We start from the raw sequence: 17,196 nt of genomic DNA on the forward strand, positions 1-17,196 counted from the left end.
CATTCTGAAATTCCTAAATTTGTTGAAAAGCTTCAGTGTGTTAGATATGAGACTACGCTATCTCCTGGTTGTATTTTCGTCTTAGAATTTTATGCTATCATCATTGCTTGACAAAATTATTCATTCTGGCCTTAACAACTGAGGCAGAATTATTATTATTATTATTATTTTTATTATTATTATTATTGCTGTTTTTGTTGTTGTTATGTTAATATTTGTATATGCTCGGATTTATTCCGTCATGATATTATTTACTGGAATAGCAAAGTATTCAATAATGTATTGGACCGGAACATTAATTTGGATTTATGGTGAATTCAGAAAATGAATTTGGATTTTCTTATGATGATATGTCAAAATACTGTTAACACATCATCACAATCCAGGACAGTGGCACATTAGCATATTTGGGACTACAGGCACAGCGACTCATTCAATATCGGAATTTATTTGGCGTACCAACGGGCTTTAATTGCAACTTCATACGTTTAGACTTGTGATAAGTCTTTAAGGACTATTTGAGATTTAACTCAAAATACTGTATGTTTATTTTTCATGTTCACTTTTGTGTTCTAGTTATTTACATTATTTCTTTAATATTATACAATTTGTTGGACTCTGCTCTTTTATGTTACTTAGTTTGAGACCATAAAGCGGTAACAGTGTTATAAATGAAAAGAATTGTCTTGTGCAGTCAATGTAATAAGTTAATGACTAAAAGCACCAATGATACATGTTTATCAGTTGTGATGAATTTAGTAGTGTATGTGTTAAAATATTGATACTAGCCGATGATGCGTCATTTTGACACGTGATGCAAGTTTGGGGACAACTGATAGAGAAAGTGAAATTTTAACAGACTATCCAGTAATACATTTAAGATTATCCCACATAAATGATGCAGATATGCGACTAAGAAAAAATGAAGAGACAATGTATGAAGGCAAATTACAAAATTTCAGGTTAATGTCGTGCAGCACGTTCCTTTAAAAATATTTCTGACCGATCCATAAACCACTTCAGAGCGTTAAAGGTCGTATTCAACGTTGCTTTACTTTTTTATTTCAAAATGAATAGACTCTTTCTTGTAATATCATCTGTGATGAAATTTGTTTACATAAAGATAGGTGCAGTTGCTTAGTTTGGCACTTTGCTGTAGCCGTCATCAAAGAAACTGGTACCCTGTCTGAGAATTTTGATAACATCTTTGTAATTTTTGAACAGTCACCTTAACATATATTTAACAGTGTATACCGTTGACAACTTATTTGTTAGATTGGTTGTTTGTTCATTTTACATGGTCAAAATCGGCACAGACATCAGTCATAAACAATATAGCTGCAGCTTGGTATAAATCATCAAGTTAATCTAATCTATGTATGGTCAGGATCATCTTTGAATAACTAAATCATGTTGCAATTCGTGTTGTTAAATAAGACTGGACAAATCATATTTAATATAAACGGTGTATGCATACAGTGTGTTTCAGGTTTACTGAACACATAGTGTCTCCGCAATTAGTCACTCCAAAACAAATCACCGTGTTCTTTTCAATTGCTGAGCGTTACCTTTTGATACTACTACCGTGTAATCTTTTTTTGCGTTCTCTTCTCATATCATTTCAGATTAAATGGTTAGCAGTTTTTGCAGTTAATTTCTGTTTCCTTCTGGTGTTCAACAGATAATATTGTCATTCGACATGAATATTGAATTATGCTTTAAATCATCATTCAGATTAAATCGTATACGACTACTGTGTTATCACCTCTTTAACCTTCATATTGAAAGACATAATACACAAGCCGTCATAATCATGCTGTTTTGGACTTAGATTTAGAAATGCTATCTGTACAGTATTGCACTTGTCTTATGTTGATCGGTGTGAATGTGAGCAAATTGCGGCTATTTATATTTCCTCGTGTGTATGAGAGAATATGCATATATTTTCAAAAGACTATGATATATTACTTCACCGTCTCCAGCATGTATTTGGCATTCATGATACAGCCTTACTGTGGTTATGTCCTACTTGGTCAACAGGATACAAATTGTGTCTGCAAATGGAATACACTCAGGCCCAGTTAATCTATGTTGTGGTGTTCCACAGGGGTCTGTTCTCTTCATTCTATACATTCAGTTCTCAAGTGTCATATATCATCATCCAGTGTCTCACCAATTGACACCCAAATATACCAATCTAACCACCCAACTGAAGTTCATGCTACCATCCAAGGTGTAGAGAGGTGCATTTCTGATGTGAAATCATAGATGACATGTAACAAGCTGCAGATGAATGATGATAAAACTGATGCCTTTCTGATCACAACACAAATACTTTCTCATTCACATCCTTTATCTCAAGCAATACATATCAGCAACAACAATATTAAATTCACACAATCAGTACGAAAACTATGTGTTACTCTGGACATGACTCTCGCATTGCACCAACATGTCATGAACATATGCAAGGCTGTATATCTTGAGCTGAGACGCATCAGCTCCATTCGTAAATATCTCTCACTTGTGTGTTCATTAGTACTTTCAAGACTGGATTATTGAAACTCAATTATGTTCGGTTCATCTCAATATCTACTTCAGAATCTTCAAACATTTCAAAACACAGAAACTCGGATCATACATGAAGTACCACGATCAGAGGACACCTCCCCGCGGCCCGGTACCTAACACTGGCTATCCATTCGATCCAGAAACAAACACAACATTTGTTCTCTGTGCTACGTTTAACTGACGGACTCTAGTCCAACATACCTCTCCAACCTCATCCGTGTATACACACCAGAAAGATACTTACGCTTCTCTTCTGACAATCGTATACTCATTATTCCCACTATGAAAACAAAGTCGTATGGACAGCGGTCTTTTACATAGTAGGGCCCAGGAACGTGGAATGAATTGCCCAATGAACTTAGATACAAAGACACAGTGATCTCATTCACGAGTGCTCTCAAAACTCCCTTATTTCGACTGCAAAACAAACTTAAAGACCTAATAATATTTCCTACCTTAAAAATGCTAAGCATGTTTTTTATGTTTTCTAATTTCATGTTGTTTGTTTTTGTAATAATATTAGTATGTTTATTATCTTATAGGTGTTGTTCTAAAGTTGTAAAGCGCTTAGAGCTTCTAAAGATTAGGTGCTATACAAAGTCCTCATTATTATTATTATATGTACCTTGACATTGTTTTGCATTTATATGAATTACAAAACCTAATGCTTTGACAGAAATATAAATACAAACTAAACGGAATCACACGTTACATGTGGCAACAATATTCATTCATGTTTTAACCATTTAGCATAAGGATCTAAAATATCAGTTTAGGCTGTCATAAATTAACATAGTTTGGATCGTACGTATAGCAAAGAAATCATTTGCGTTGTTTAAATAACTGAAAACCTCGCGTAATCCAGTGTATTTGCTCCTTTTTAAATCTGCTCGTGTCCTCTGCATTTCGTAAAGTAGATATTCCTTCTCATTCCTCTCTTATACAGTTCCCTACAGATTAGGTAAATTGGTCAGTCGTTCCATAAGCAAATGACTATTCTACCATTTTCTCTATTTCTCATTTAATAGATTCTCAGTCTTATGATTCTTTGTGTATTAATCCAATTATTGATGCAGCGTTCGTTTCTAGTTCATATATAAGCGATTCTTTTACGCCAAATATATTGATTTCAGAATCAGTTTTTTAAATCTAGTGAGTAAATAATATATTACTTGTTTACCTTTATTCAAAGTAGAAATAAAAATTAAAGCCAAAATATGTTAAAGGTTTAACGTACAACTTTGACAATAACTGTGTCGACGCCTTTTCAGAAATGAATAACATATTTATCGACTAAACCGTATTTGAAAGTAACTCAGCAATGTGATTGGAACTCAGAAATGTGACAAAAGTCAGTAATGTGGCAAGAAGTCAGTATAAGTAACTTGATAAACGTAGTTTCATGATAATAAACGTCCGGCAACAATTTCCTATATTTTCTGGCATTAACAGCTACTGTCTTGGTAGGAACTGTAAAGTTTGTCTCTTATAAACACTTAAAGGAACATCACCTTGATACGACTGACCCTGTGGAGTGCAATACTATATATATATATATATATATAATTTGACACCATTCACGTTATTACTTCAATTGTGATTGTCCAGCAGCGTCTTTTAGATCCAGCTGTATCAATTATACCACTTGATGCATATATTTCAGTAGTAAACTAATGTTCTAAATTGTTTGTCACGTTTAACGCTAGTTTAATATTTTGTATAAATCATTTATAAATGCGTTACAGATCACTGCCATCTCACCTCTGTCTGCGTGGGTTCGAGTCTCGGATTCGGCTAATGTGGGTATGTGAGAAAGCTTGCCAGTAGCTTATCGTGGGTCGGTGGTCCTTTCCGGGGTTTTTCCGCTTCTTCCTCCACCAATAATACTGGCCGACATGTATAGCCTATCGTGTGCTGAAAAGTGGCGTTAAACACTAAAACAACAACAACCTACTACGATGTTATTGATCACTTCTAAAATAGTGTGTTAGTTTGTATCCGTTTGCAACTCTTCAGTCTTGTCATGCACACTTTTGTAGCATTCGATGAATTAAATTCTTTATCGTTTCGATTGTACAATACAAATTGCAAGTTGTTTTCGTAGATTTTAATTCTCGTTGATAAGATTTAGCTGTGTTTATTCCTCTTAATTATGGGCTTATTGTGGTTAAATAATTCTTCATCCGCAGCCCTGACAGATTTGTTCCGTTATGATCTATAGTTTTCTTCATGTCAGCAAATTTGTGGCATTATTATCCATCACACGGATCCATTGCTCAAGCTGAAAGAGGAATTCCAAAACTGAGATCCTTGCCTAATACTTCTTTTACATTTCTGAACCTAAATCATACATGTGGATATGACACCTATTCCTGGTTATTTTGTTTGAAAGATGTCTTATTGATCTCTTTTTCCCCACTTCTCTTTTCTCATTTGGCTGTTGATTTTGTGCAATTCTTCAAATGTACGTTTGTTTGAAGAACAAAAACACAATTCAAATTGTTGTGATCTTTGTTCAGAAACTTACGATCACCTAAACTGTCATTAATGGTTTGATCAATGTGTTTCAGTAGAATTACGTGATTGTTAGCTCTGTCACTGCCACCATGTTCCACACCTGTTCATTTACTGTCGATATATAAAACCATAGTTTGATAATAATTTTAAATTGTTGTTTTAAGAATCTTACATATTTTAACAGAGTTTATAACTACCATCTATGGCCAACAACATCCTAAAGAAAACAGTAAAACTTCTATTGAGAAGTCAAGAAATGAAACTAAACAAAACAAGAAAGAGTGCGCACAAAAATGGAGATAGGAAACTATATAAAATGAACATACGTACAAGAAGAAATATGGAAGAAAACAAACAATTATGAAAGAATCACAGGTAATTACCAACGAAAGAACTTCAGCTGCAAAATTCATTAAAAATAATGCTAAAACCGTTACAAACAAAAGAACACATGAATAAAGATTCATCGTTGGAGATAGGTAAAACTTCAATATTTTAGAATGAGTAGTGTTAAGCACTCTATCATATAGTGTTTTGACCTGCAACTTACGCGCGATCAGTATTACAAAGTGCATGACATAAAAGAACCTTTTGATACAATAAACATCACTTGTATTATAGAGTTCCTGAAAGCATTGAACATTTACTCTAAACTCTAACTTTTATGCCGTCACCTTAAGCTTATCTATGTAATACTTTTACCGTCAATAATTTTTAACAACTTCTGTTTTGTCTTTATTAACATTTACCATTTGCGTTCCCCGTTGATCGGGAAGTTTTATATAATGCCCTTAACCATCTTATCGTGCTATTTTTAACTATTTGGTCGATTTAAAACATTTCTTCATTTTTAAATAATCATGCATATTACCTTTTGTATGGCGCTAAATAGCCTAACTGTGCTGGAGCGCCGTAAAAATAACAATCAAATCAAATCGTCATGCACAGCGTCACCCATTGAATGAAATGAGCAGAGCTTTACATATAATATCGCAGGTTTCATTAAATGACCAAGACTTCAGCTTGTTTCATGAATTTAGCGAAAATGTGATTTCGGGCGTTCACGTTAACAACAAAAGAGGTAGAATAAAAAGAAGAAGCATAAATAGACAATAATAAAATAAAAATAGAAAGAACGTACCAAAGAAGACCAGGAATGCCGTCCTGTTTCGAAGTGATCCGAGACCAGCCGGTCCATCATGCACCTCATTACTAATGATGAAAGGGTTGGGGCGGTCCTTGCCCGAGGGTTCGTACACACCATCACTAAATGCCACAGGGCTTCTACGCACTAGATGCCCATCTGGAATATCAGATATTTGTTTGAAAAAAGGCATAGTGATCAAAACTAATTTGTTTCTATTGCTTGAAAAGAAGATAACAATCTGAAAAAGTGAAATATGTGCCTCATAAAAAAAATCGATGATAGTTTGATTGTCTTTGTTGACGTTAATATTATGCTGACACAAGAAAATGATGTATTGTTTGATATATCATACACGTTCAACATTAATACATTGCTATGCTTCCTTTTCACATTTTAATCTACACCAACATTTAATAGCATATGATGTGTTCACTCATAAACTATACCTGGTTTTTTAATTATGACTTCACTACTATTACTAATAGATCATATTTTGCATCAGTCTGTAGAATTATCGTTGACTAAATGAGGTGAGTGATAAATGTAGGCAAACGTATAGTCTGACAAATCAACATATAAATACTTGTATTAATACATACATACATACATACATACATACATACATACATACATACATACATACATACGTACGTACATACATACATACGTACATACATAGATACATACATAGATACATACATAAATACATACATAAATACATACATACATCGATCCATACATCCATCCATCCATCCATCCATCCATACATACATACATACATACATGCATACATACATACATACATGCTTGCATGCATCACACACACAAACACACAGACACACACACACTACATCCATCCATTCATCCATCCATCCATACATACATACATGCATGCATACATACATACATCCATACATACATACATACATACATGCTTGCATGCATCACACACACAAACACACACACACACACTACATCCATCCATTCATCCATCCATCCATCCATCCATCCATCCATACATACATACATACATACACATACATACATACATACAAACATACAAACATACATACAGACAGACAGACAGACAAACAGACAGACAAAGATGATATGGAGTGTGCATATTGAATCACTTGTATTACAGTGACATTCTATGTAATTGTTATTACTTATACCAACATTTTATAATGTCTAATTGTCATCCTGAACAAACATTAATAGTTTCTCCTAATCCCTCTTCTTCATTCCTCCTCTGCTGGCCGTGAGATGTAGACTAAATCCTGTTGCTCCCACAGGAATATCGTAGGAAGCGATAAAATGAAAACATTTGGCGTTGCTGCACTAACATCGCATTCAGCCATTGTCGTTTATCGTCGGCTACCATGGTGTGTCCTTAGGCAAGACACTTTACTTCATTTGCTTCAGTGCTGAAATGTACCTGGCTGCTGTGCATTAACCCATCAAACCAAACAGAGTATATTTTTGTCCTACCTGCTAAACCACCACGCAGATCGTGTTTTCACTTACTCTGTTATACCTTACCTCATAATTATGTTCTTGATAACATTCTGTCTTCTTCTGATATTAATGTACTAGTATGGTTAATAAGCTTCATGAAGCAATTATTCTGATATGTTTTCAGTTCTTGTAAATTGTATTAAAGATATGCATGTGTTTTGAATACATTGTTCATCACTAATAAAATTATGGAGCTATTAAAATTTATGTTTGTTGAAAAATATATTTGTGTGAGTATGTGTGTTGGAGAGAGAGAGAGAGAGAGAGAGCTCACCAATTGCTCCCCAGTCAGGGTGTATAAGATTGTTGTACCATCCATCCTGTGGAGTCAGTTCAAACTCCCTTCCAGAGTACGCTTTAACGGAAATTTCAGACTCATGTAATCAGGAGTATACAAATGTGTGCTGAATTGTTCTGCTTACTGTACATACAAGACCTAGACACACACTCCTATACATTTTTAACTATTCTCCATGCAGAGGGTCCTCTCTTGCCAACCAAAATCAAGTGGAACATTAGTATTTCTTAACATAGGTGCAATTTCAAACAACAGTAAATTGTGCAGAATAAATAAGCAATCAAGGTATTGCATTTCGGAATATGTAATTATTACATTACATTGACAGTTTTTAACCGATTACTGAAACTAAATGAAGATATGTTAGAGAACTATGAAAAGCTAACGATGTCCAATTAAATTCCAAAGACATAGCATATAATTAGCGTGGAGAATAAAAAGGATTGAATATCTGGGTCTTGTATCATCTATCTCTGGCATTCCCTTTTCTTCTCACTTAACACATCGTTAAATCCTGCATTATCTAGAACCGATTGCTGATTCGAACTCCAATAGGCAGGTAAGGAATGTACAATTGCTGACATCACAACGAAATTCAGACATTTATGGGCGGGTGAAGCAAGTCAAGGCTACAGATGGCGAGGAATAATTAAGGAATTTCACCTTATAATTATGTAGAGAAAGATATAAAAAATATCTTACGCACAGAATAACTGTATATATATATATGTATATATATATATATATATATATATATATATATATATATATATATATATATATATATATATATATATATATATATATATATATATATATATATGATCTCTAAATAAGTCGGTCACATGGTAGTTCCATAGGTCGCCTATATGTATGCGCTGTGTTCCTGGGAAGTAATTAGCATAAATGATGATATCACCAAAATGTAATTATAACGTATGTCAATGTGTGACCATATATATTTTCGTTTGGGAGTGATGTATTGTGGGAACGGACAGCTCGGGTATTGCACTCAGTTGATATCAATGTAACAGTCAATGTTGGCAGAACATCATCTACCTGCGTGCGTATTTGTATATACATATATGTGTGCTTTTGTCTGTTATCATCCAGGTTTGTTTGTTAGTTATTAGCTTCTAATTTTTTGAGAACTTGTAATGAAACAATGATAGAAAACATCCTTATAAAAATAATACCCTCAAAACATATAGACTGATTGTTACGTATTGTTAATTTATAGAGTGCTTTTTTCTCTGATGATTATAGATAGTAACTGCATACCTGACTGAAGACATTTTTTGCAGGCAACATATTACATAGATATGACTGTAGGATATGTATTAAGATGAATATTTATTATAAACATATTTTTAATTTGAGTTTAAGTTGCAGCCTTAATTCTGACCTTAGCGGGTTTCAAAAACGATTTTTGTTTATAGTTTTAAGTGTTTGTCCATTAAGATTGCGGAGCATTTGCCGAAAATAATCATTGCAATCTAGGTCAAATTAAGCGGTATATACAGTCGCTTGATTCATAATTTTCTTCCGTCTATCTTATCATCCACAGTGCAGCCAGTCTAGCTGTTGTGTTCAGTTATTATTTGAGATAATATTGTATTAAATCATTAACTTCTGTTACAGCATGATCACTAGCTTCAGTCTAAAGAATTGTTTGGGGCTTATTGTGAATTCATTCAAGGATAGTTTGAATTATATCGTTCTGATATAACAAGACGGTAGGCACATTATCATATCTGAGGCTATCGACACATCACATTCGAAATTGGAATTCATTTGGAACACCGATGGAATGCGTGCGGACATCCATAGATTCAGACTTGCCATATAACGTGTAGACTATTTGGGACTTAATTCACAATACTTTAAATTCTCTACATTTCCTTTCTGTATTCTAAGGAACTGCATTATTTACAAAACTTATGGATTTTCACTGTGTTCTGTTACTTAGCTTAAGAACACAGAGTCGTGAGAAAAGATTGCGAGGGAGGGGAGTAGAGAGTCGCCTGTGGGATACAAAATTCTTAAAAATATTACAGAACATTTCACTTTGTTTTTTTTCGATTAAAATTTACTATTTTAAAATCACCTATTTAAAAAATCTATAGTGTGACCATTATATTTTCACAGTGTCATCTAAAGTGGAAAACTACATCTAAAAGTATTCCCCAAAAGAGATAGAGTTCGTGATATAAGAAGACGTGCTTAGCTTGCAAGAAAATATGATCGTTCTGAAGCAAATGCTTTTCGAACTTAGGAAGAAATGCAAATTATTTTGCTTGAATATTTGGTGGAAAATAATGCTTTGATAAAAGTGTATTGGGTTTAGATTTTCATCTCTATTAGGCTCAGTAATGAAAGTAATATACTTTAAATTAAAAAGTCCCAATAGAAATAGACACAAGAAAGCATCAGTTTTAGAAAGAGAAAAAAAAAGAGAGAAAGAGAGAGAATGGAAATGGAAATGAAACGAGAATAGATGGAAATACACACAGAAATATAGAAAGAAGAATGGAAAATGCAACTTATATTAAAACAGTATAAATGGCAAGCAGAAAGATGTCGCCTCCGTTAAATTCAAGTTCAGGTCTTGTTGTGTAAGAATCAGAATGTTAGCACCCCAATTTAGAAGAAAAGAAGTAGATCATATTTTTTACCCCTTTTGACAAAGGTGTTGAAAATTTGAAATTGATAAGATAGCATTAGACTCTATTCTTACAAAGAGTACTTACTGGCAAAGCTCGTGAAATCTTCTCTTCAATTTCAGTACAAGTGTTAATTATTATGTGGTTAAGGCATTTTCTTTAAAGGTCACCAGTTGGTCTCTGATGCTTATCGACCAAATTCAAGAACTTTAATAAAGAACCTTACAGTAATCTTGGCACCTCATATAAGTTGAAGATTTCGAAAATTGCATTCATAGTGAAGCCAAGACCTAGCCTAATGAGCAAAATAAGGATATCAGTATTCTGATATTACTGTGAATTAGGACATTCATGCAAGGACATTTTAGATTATATTATCGCGATTAATCAAGACTGTTGGCATAGCTGTACATTCTAAATTGGAATTCATTCGGAACATCACTGAAATCCATTCGAAAATCTATACATTTAGACCTGTGAGCTATTTGGGATTTAATTTATGATAAAATGAGTTCTTTTTAAATTATTTTAACTATGTTTTCTAGTAAAGTTAATTGCTGTTTAATTTTACAAAACCTTTTGGCTTCCACTCCTTCCTGATACTTAGTTGTTGATCAGAGTGTCGTCACACTGATTGTACAATATTCGTCATTGTTTCCATTTGCAAAAATGCAGTATCAAATCATTTATATTTTTCTGTGAGTGCTGCATGCAATGCAAGGTTGTATGACTCATGTTTCTCAAAATAATTTCCTACGGTGTAGTAGTGCTGAATGAGTCAAAGGCGATGAAGATCTTAATTTGTTTGATATCAATACCAATCATGTTTGGTTCTCCAGGTATGTTTTAAGGTGGTATGTGACATATTTCTTAAAGCGAAACAAATATCCTTTGGTGTTCTTTAATATTGAAATTCTATATTTATCTAGCCTTTATCCTTTGTATTCCGATCTGCAGTTTATATCTTTACTTCGGAATCTTCAAAATCTGTCTTTCATGCCACTAATCCATCCAACACAAACTTTATTAACAATCACTTAAAACAGCGTCTAATGGATGTCCACGTAACAACGCTTGAAGGAAACGGAACTCAAATTTCAAATGTGTTTGGACTAAATATATTTAATTCAGCGTTTCGAAGAAATCTGTTTGGAACACATTATTCTGAGGACGTATATAAAATCTAACAAGTAATAACAAAAATATGGTTTAAGAAGTTGAATATCAATAACCCAAATTTGCAACGATGTTTTTAAAATATGGCATTCTAATTATTTAACGACTAGGTAATTTATATATTTGAAATATATTATGCACATGGTGTACCATTTCACATATATATTTTCTCATTACCAAATTCATAGTTTATATAACTATCCGATTATAATAGAAGGAGAAGGAAAATGAGAGGTACAAATAAATAAATCAATAAATCTATCAATCAAATGTTTGCTAAAGTGATGATATTCCTAATATGTGAGCTAAAGAAGTGATTGATATCCCTCCCTTTTTAAAATATTACTCACTTACATAACTTTAAATCAAGATGAATTTTGTCAGACAGTGGTAACGATTTAAGAATTGTTTGAGTTTATTCTTTCTTTTGGTTTATTAAACAAACTTATACTTGCAGACAAAGGTAACAGTACGTGTATCATTTCAGACGAAATACATTCAAGAAAGAAGTGGGCCGACATAAAAACAGACATGTCATTCAAACTCGCTGAAAAGTGTAAAGCCCAGAGGAATTAACTTCAAAAGCGATTACATCGATAGCCTTGGCTACGAGATTCACATTTATGGATATCATATAGTTGTGACCTCGCTAGCTCTCATCTGGTCTGTTGCCAATACGTGGGTGAGCAGATTCGTTGGTGCAATCAAGTGTTTCATATAATTTTTAAAACAAAGCAACAGGCAGAACAAGGATGTGTAATTAGCGAATATTGAAGATGAAGTCAGAGTAACAATCTACACAATAAGGCCAAAGGAATCTGCAATTATTAAATGGCATTTCGTGTTCTCTTTTTAGTGTATCATTCATATAATAGAAAACTTCTAGTCAAGTTTTTAACTTCCAGGTCCATTTTCAGATCTTTCTTAACATAATGAAGCTATAAACCTCTTGGAGATAAATTAGTGCTTCATAGAGTATATGGCAAAGTTTGGATAATGGAGTCCTTGTTTAAATTTATCAGGTCGGCGGATTTATACACCGATGGTGTGTTGTCAGTAGACGGATACTTCCGTGTTAAGTAATATATCACAACTTTTGGTAGCATTTTAGGGTCATACATAAAATGCCCAGTGACACCAGCATTGTCAGACAAGGATACCAGGACAACTGGACGACTGGCATAGACAAATAATGTGTATAAAACCTTCTTGACAGTCCGACTATGTATAAATATTTGTGGGTTTTGCTTGTTGTCTGTGATGCTAATTGTATTTGGTTCCTGAAGTTTGGTCCCAAAATGTAACACCCCGTTACGTCACCTGTGACAATCTCATTCATACGTATCTTCTCACTCAATAGTTGTTGAGTAGCTATTTGGCGATTTCAACCCGAGTCTGTTCGAAATAAACCGCGTAAGAATGGTGGAGTCATCTTGCAGAAACCTCTATGATCATTAAATGATTCTTCAAATACATTAAAACAGCTGGCGAATAATACCGTGATAATAGACATTTAATGCCCCTCTAGCTGCAACAGGTTCCCGCTCGTAAATTGCAGACAACTGTCTTCCAGAACATGGGTCATCTTCTTGATCATATTTTAGATAATTAAGCCACCTAAAGGTTGTAGGAAATGACATAGAGTTGCAAACGTTATGTAAGTATGTCATACTATTAGTATCATAATACCTTAAGAGCACTAGGATTTTACAGTTTGCTCTTTTCAGAGTTACAGAATTCTTCTCAGTATAGTCATGTAAAGTATTGCAGTCTGAAAAAAATTCTTGGGGTTTGTTTTTATTTGTTTTGTCTCCGTTTTGTATTTGCCTTTCCAAAAGACTAATTTAGAGTCGAAAGGGCACAGGGTAGTTAGAAAGTAGTTTTTGCTCTGTTCGATATCAGTTTATTGCAGATATATATATATATATATATATATATATATATATATATATATATATATATATATATATATATATATATATATATATATATATATATATATATATATAGATGGATAGATATTATCACCTGGTGTAATAATTTGGTACTTATAATATCTGACATTTTTTATTTACATCTAAGAGCAATGAATTCTGTTAAATATGTATTGTGTGATGCTGTTGAATAGGCATTTCAAAACAAAACAATATATCTGCTTCTTCATCCTTACCTTCGTTCAGAATTGCATTTAGTGATCATAATTATATTGAATGAAATATTGCTCAATATCCTGATTGACATCAACCTTTCCATACTGAAATAACAATTACATAATCAAGTATGACACATTTCAGATTTTGTGACGATACTTCAGCAGTTGATAGTTGGATTGCGTCTTAGAGCATATGTGATATTTATGAAGGGGGACCCTGATAAGAATGTGTAGATTGACGGAGTGGTTTGTTTCCTTAAGTACTTGCAAATAAGTTCAAGAGATATGCATGCTTGAAGCAAATGTCTGGTTTCTCTTTATCAAGTTTTATCGTAAGCAGGAAGGGGCGGTTTCGACAAGTATTTAGCAGGAGAAAAATATATGTATGAAAACTGGATTTAATAGAACAAATACATCATGCTCCTAATTCATTCGGTAAGAAGACCTCAAAATTGGATGCCCTACTGTGACTTGTTGACTTAGGTATTTTTCATAACCCCGATTAAAATAATTTTGACATCTTGTCCTATAACGTTTTATTCTTCACCACTTTTATTATGTCCTATAATTGGGGATCTCAGTCACTATCACTTCTCTTCCTGCACCAAAGTCAGGTGGTATTTGTATTTATCTGCAGTAACATAACTGAGAATGGTAATTTCTGGAGAATGTGTCCAACCTATTCGGCATTTCGCATTTGCATATATAATATTTGATCATTTTGATTTATTTATATCCAAAAACAGCTGTAGATGATATTTCAGTGATTCGAGGTTTTAAAACTATTGAGCATATCTAAAAGTTTAGGACCAGACTCTGATCCGTTAATTCTGGAATAAATTGGAAGACTTTACTCAGCATTGCACAGGGATATGTCTTACTAACTTTCAGATCATGCTAATTGTTTGTATTTTAGCTTATTTTTTAACGTTTTACTGTAAAATATCACCGTTCTCTCACCCAAAAGCTTTCGCGTTGATATGACACCTTGAGATAATGGCTGGCATTCAGAAATAACACGTCAGAAATTATCGTCTCTCACGCTAACCGCAGTAGTTAATCAGTAAGTTTATGGCGGACTGAATCGTGATACTGATAAGGCCTCGCGAATGGATACAAAACTACAGCGGTCTATAATGCAACATAGCCTCGTATGTAATTTATGTTCTCTTGCCTTATTTTTAAATTTGTGCAGATCACCCTTAGTCTGCGGTACGATTTCTAACGGTATATCATGCTTTTTTAAGTTCATGATGTACAAATGATTCGTAGCGTAGTGCTTTTGATAGTTTCTCCCACTTGGAAATCCCGTGAAGAAAATGCAAAAGCCATTAGTTTCTATCAAATAATTCCAATATTTTGCTACTTATGCTAGAAAACCTTCTTTTTGACACACACATTCAATATATGGTCCTACTTACCGGTTGACATAATCGCAAGAAGAACAGCAAAAGCAGAACAAAATAACCAAATAGTATCCATATCAGCCTTGCTCCGACTCAAACTGAAATATATTCCTTCTGACCGGAGTTACTAAGTTAATGTGCAGATATACCGCCCTTCAGTACCAGGAAGTTGTATATATTTGTACGGCTGTAATTAAAATCAAACCAAATATCACTGCAATTGAATGTAAACTGGACACTATCAATGTCATTCAAAGAACGAAAGCAAATATTGAATGGTATCTAAACAAAATATGACGTGTAAGCTAATGCAGTACAAGCTAACTGGCGAAGTCTTATATTGTTTACAAAACAATGTGCAACACTTGATCTTTGGTTTAATACCTTTTTGTACCTCAGGGATATCTATCGATGGCCCATATAGTGTTCCCCACAACTGACTCACTTTGTCTCACTCTTTATGTGACACTTTCGTTACCGCTCAGTGTCTTTAATAGGACGTATCTGATTTAAATAAAATTTAGTATGAAACTTTATCTTAGGGAGATATACACATACCCCATAATAATGTTCGACATTTACTCTTCTTTTTTGTTATACCTAAGATAAATTATTTCCTTTTGTTATATATTGCCCTCTAAGTGTCTCATTTTGGCTGAAAGATATTTACGCATGTTTAGTGTGGGCTTGATTTTGACATGCTTTTATTTAGCGAAAACCATTGGAAAACAAATGTATTCAAAACATCTTGAACCTCAAATACCAAATGTGGTTTATTTGCCCTTTTCAATTTTTGATGATTAAAAATGTGCCGCAAGGAAGACAATTGCACAAACAGTAAGGGTCTCGTATGTGGCATACCAAAATAATCAAGACGGGAGCTTGACAATCTCAATTAATGACAACCACAATTATTTCAGTCTTGCTCCAAAACATTTATAAGGACTTTCTCTTAACCATCGCCTTTCATAGACACGTACATATGTCTGGGTTACCAAGCATACACCAAGCAACATCTCAGAAAACCCATTAAATGATGCCCGTTTATCAAAACGCCGTTCAATGTTCCACGTGGGCGCTGGAAAGGATTAATGTGCAAGCAGACTAAGAATAAGTACACATACATACATACATACATACATACATACACACACACACACATACATACATACATACATACATACATACATACATACATACACACACAAGTGCGTGCGTGTGTGAGTGCGTGCATGCATGCATACAAACATACATACATACACACGTACATACATACATACATACATACTCTTTTTCAAAGCTTAAAATCCAGATGCAGTGTTCAGATAATTGTAACGTTTAATAATTATATATATATATATATATATATATATATATATATATATATATATATATATATATATATATATATATATATATATATATATATACATACATACATACATACATACATACATTTGTGTGTGTGAGTGTATTCAAATCCACTGAGCTGTTTTAACGAGATATACCCGATTAAGTTCAAACATTGGCTACTAAGAGAGCCGCCGTGATGTAAATATAAATCCGAATTTTTTAAACATCACATAACAGCGGAAAAAATGACCCCGGTAAACGGGTATACTGATAATACCACTCACCTTTTCTAATCACATGTAATAATAGCTAAGTGCTTGTCAGTAAGCTTTTTGAGAAAGACTAGGCGCTTATCTGTTAATAATCTAACTGTGGTTGATTTGATTTGTTTTCAA

The 17,196-nt window shown here is 33.6% G+C and overlaps 1 protein-coding gene across 2 annotated transcripts in view; it reads right to left on the minus strand.

The window, feature by feature from the left end:
• Positions 1-17,196, minus strand: part of LOC149771341 (dual oxidase 2-like) — a 98,140-nt gene that overhangs the window by 58,602 nt on the left and 22,342 nt on the right. Inside the window, exons 2-4 of one of the 2 annotated variants that reach the window (XM_089948598.1) lie at positions 15,464-15,635; positions 8,028-8,108; positions 6,230-6,391 (exon numbers count right to left, since the gene is read on the minus strand). In XM_089948598.1, coding sequence (XP_089804724.1) covers positions 6,230-6,391; positions 8,028-8,108; positions 15,464-15,524 — 304 coding nt within the window. In that variant the 5' untranslated portion in view covers positions 15,525-15,635. The remainder of the gene's footprint in view (positions 1-6,229; positions 6,392-8,027; positions 8,109-15,463; positions 15,636-17,196) is intronic. The other variant, XM_089948600.1, reaches the window with a different exon arrangement.

The sequence above is a fragment of the Sinohyriopsis cumingii genome, unplaced genomic scaffold, assembly GCF_028554795.1.
Source record: "Sinohyriopsis cumingii isolate HCF-2022 unplaced genomic scaffold, ASM2855479v2 utg001944l, whole genome shotgun sequence".
In the NCBI taxonomy this organism is placed as follows: domain Eukaryota; kingdom Metazoa; phylum Mollusca; class Bivalvia; order Unionida; family Unionidae; genus Sinohyriopsis; species Sinohyriopsis cumingii.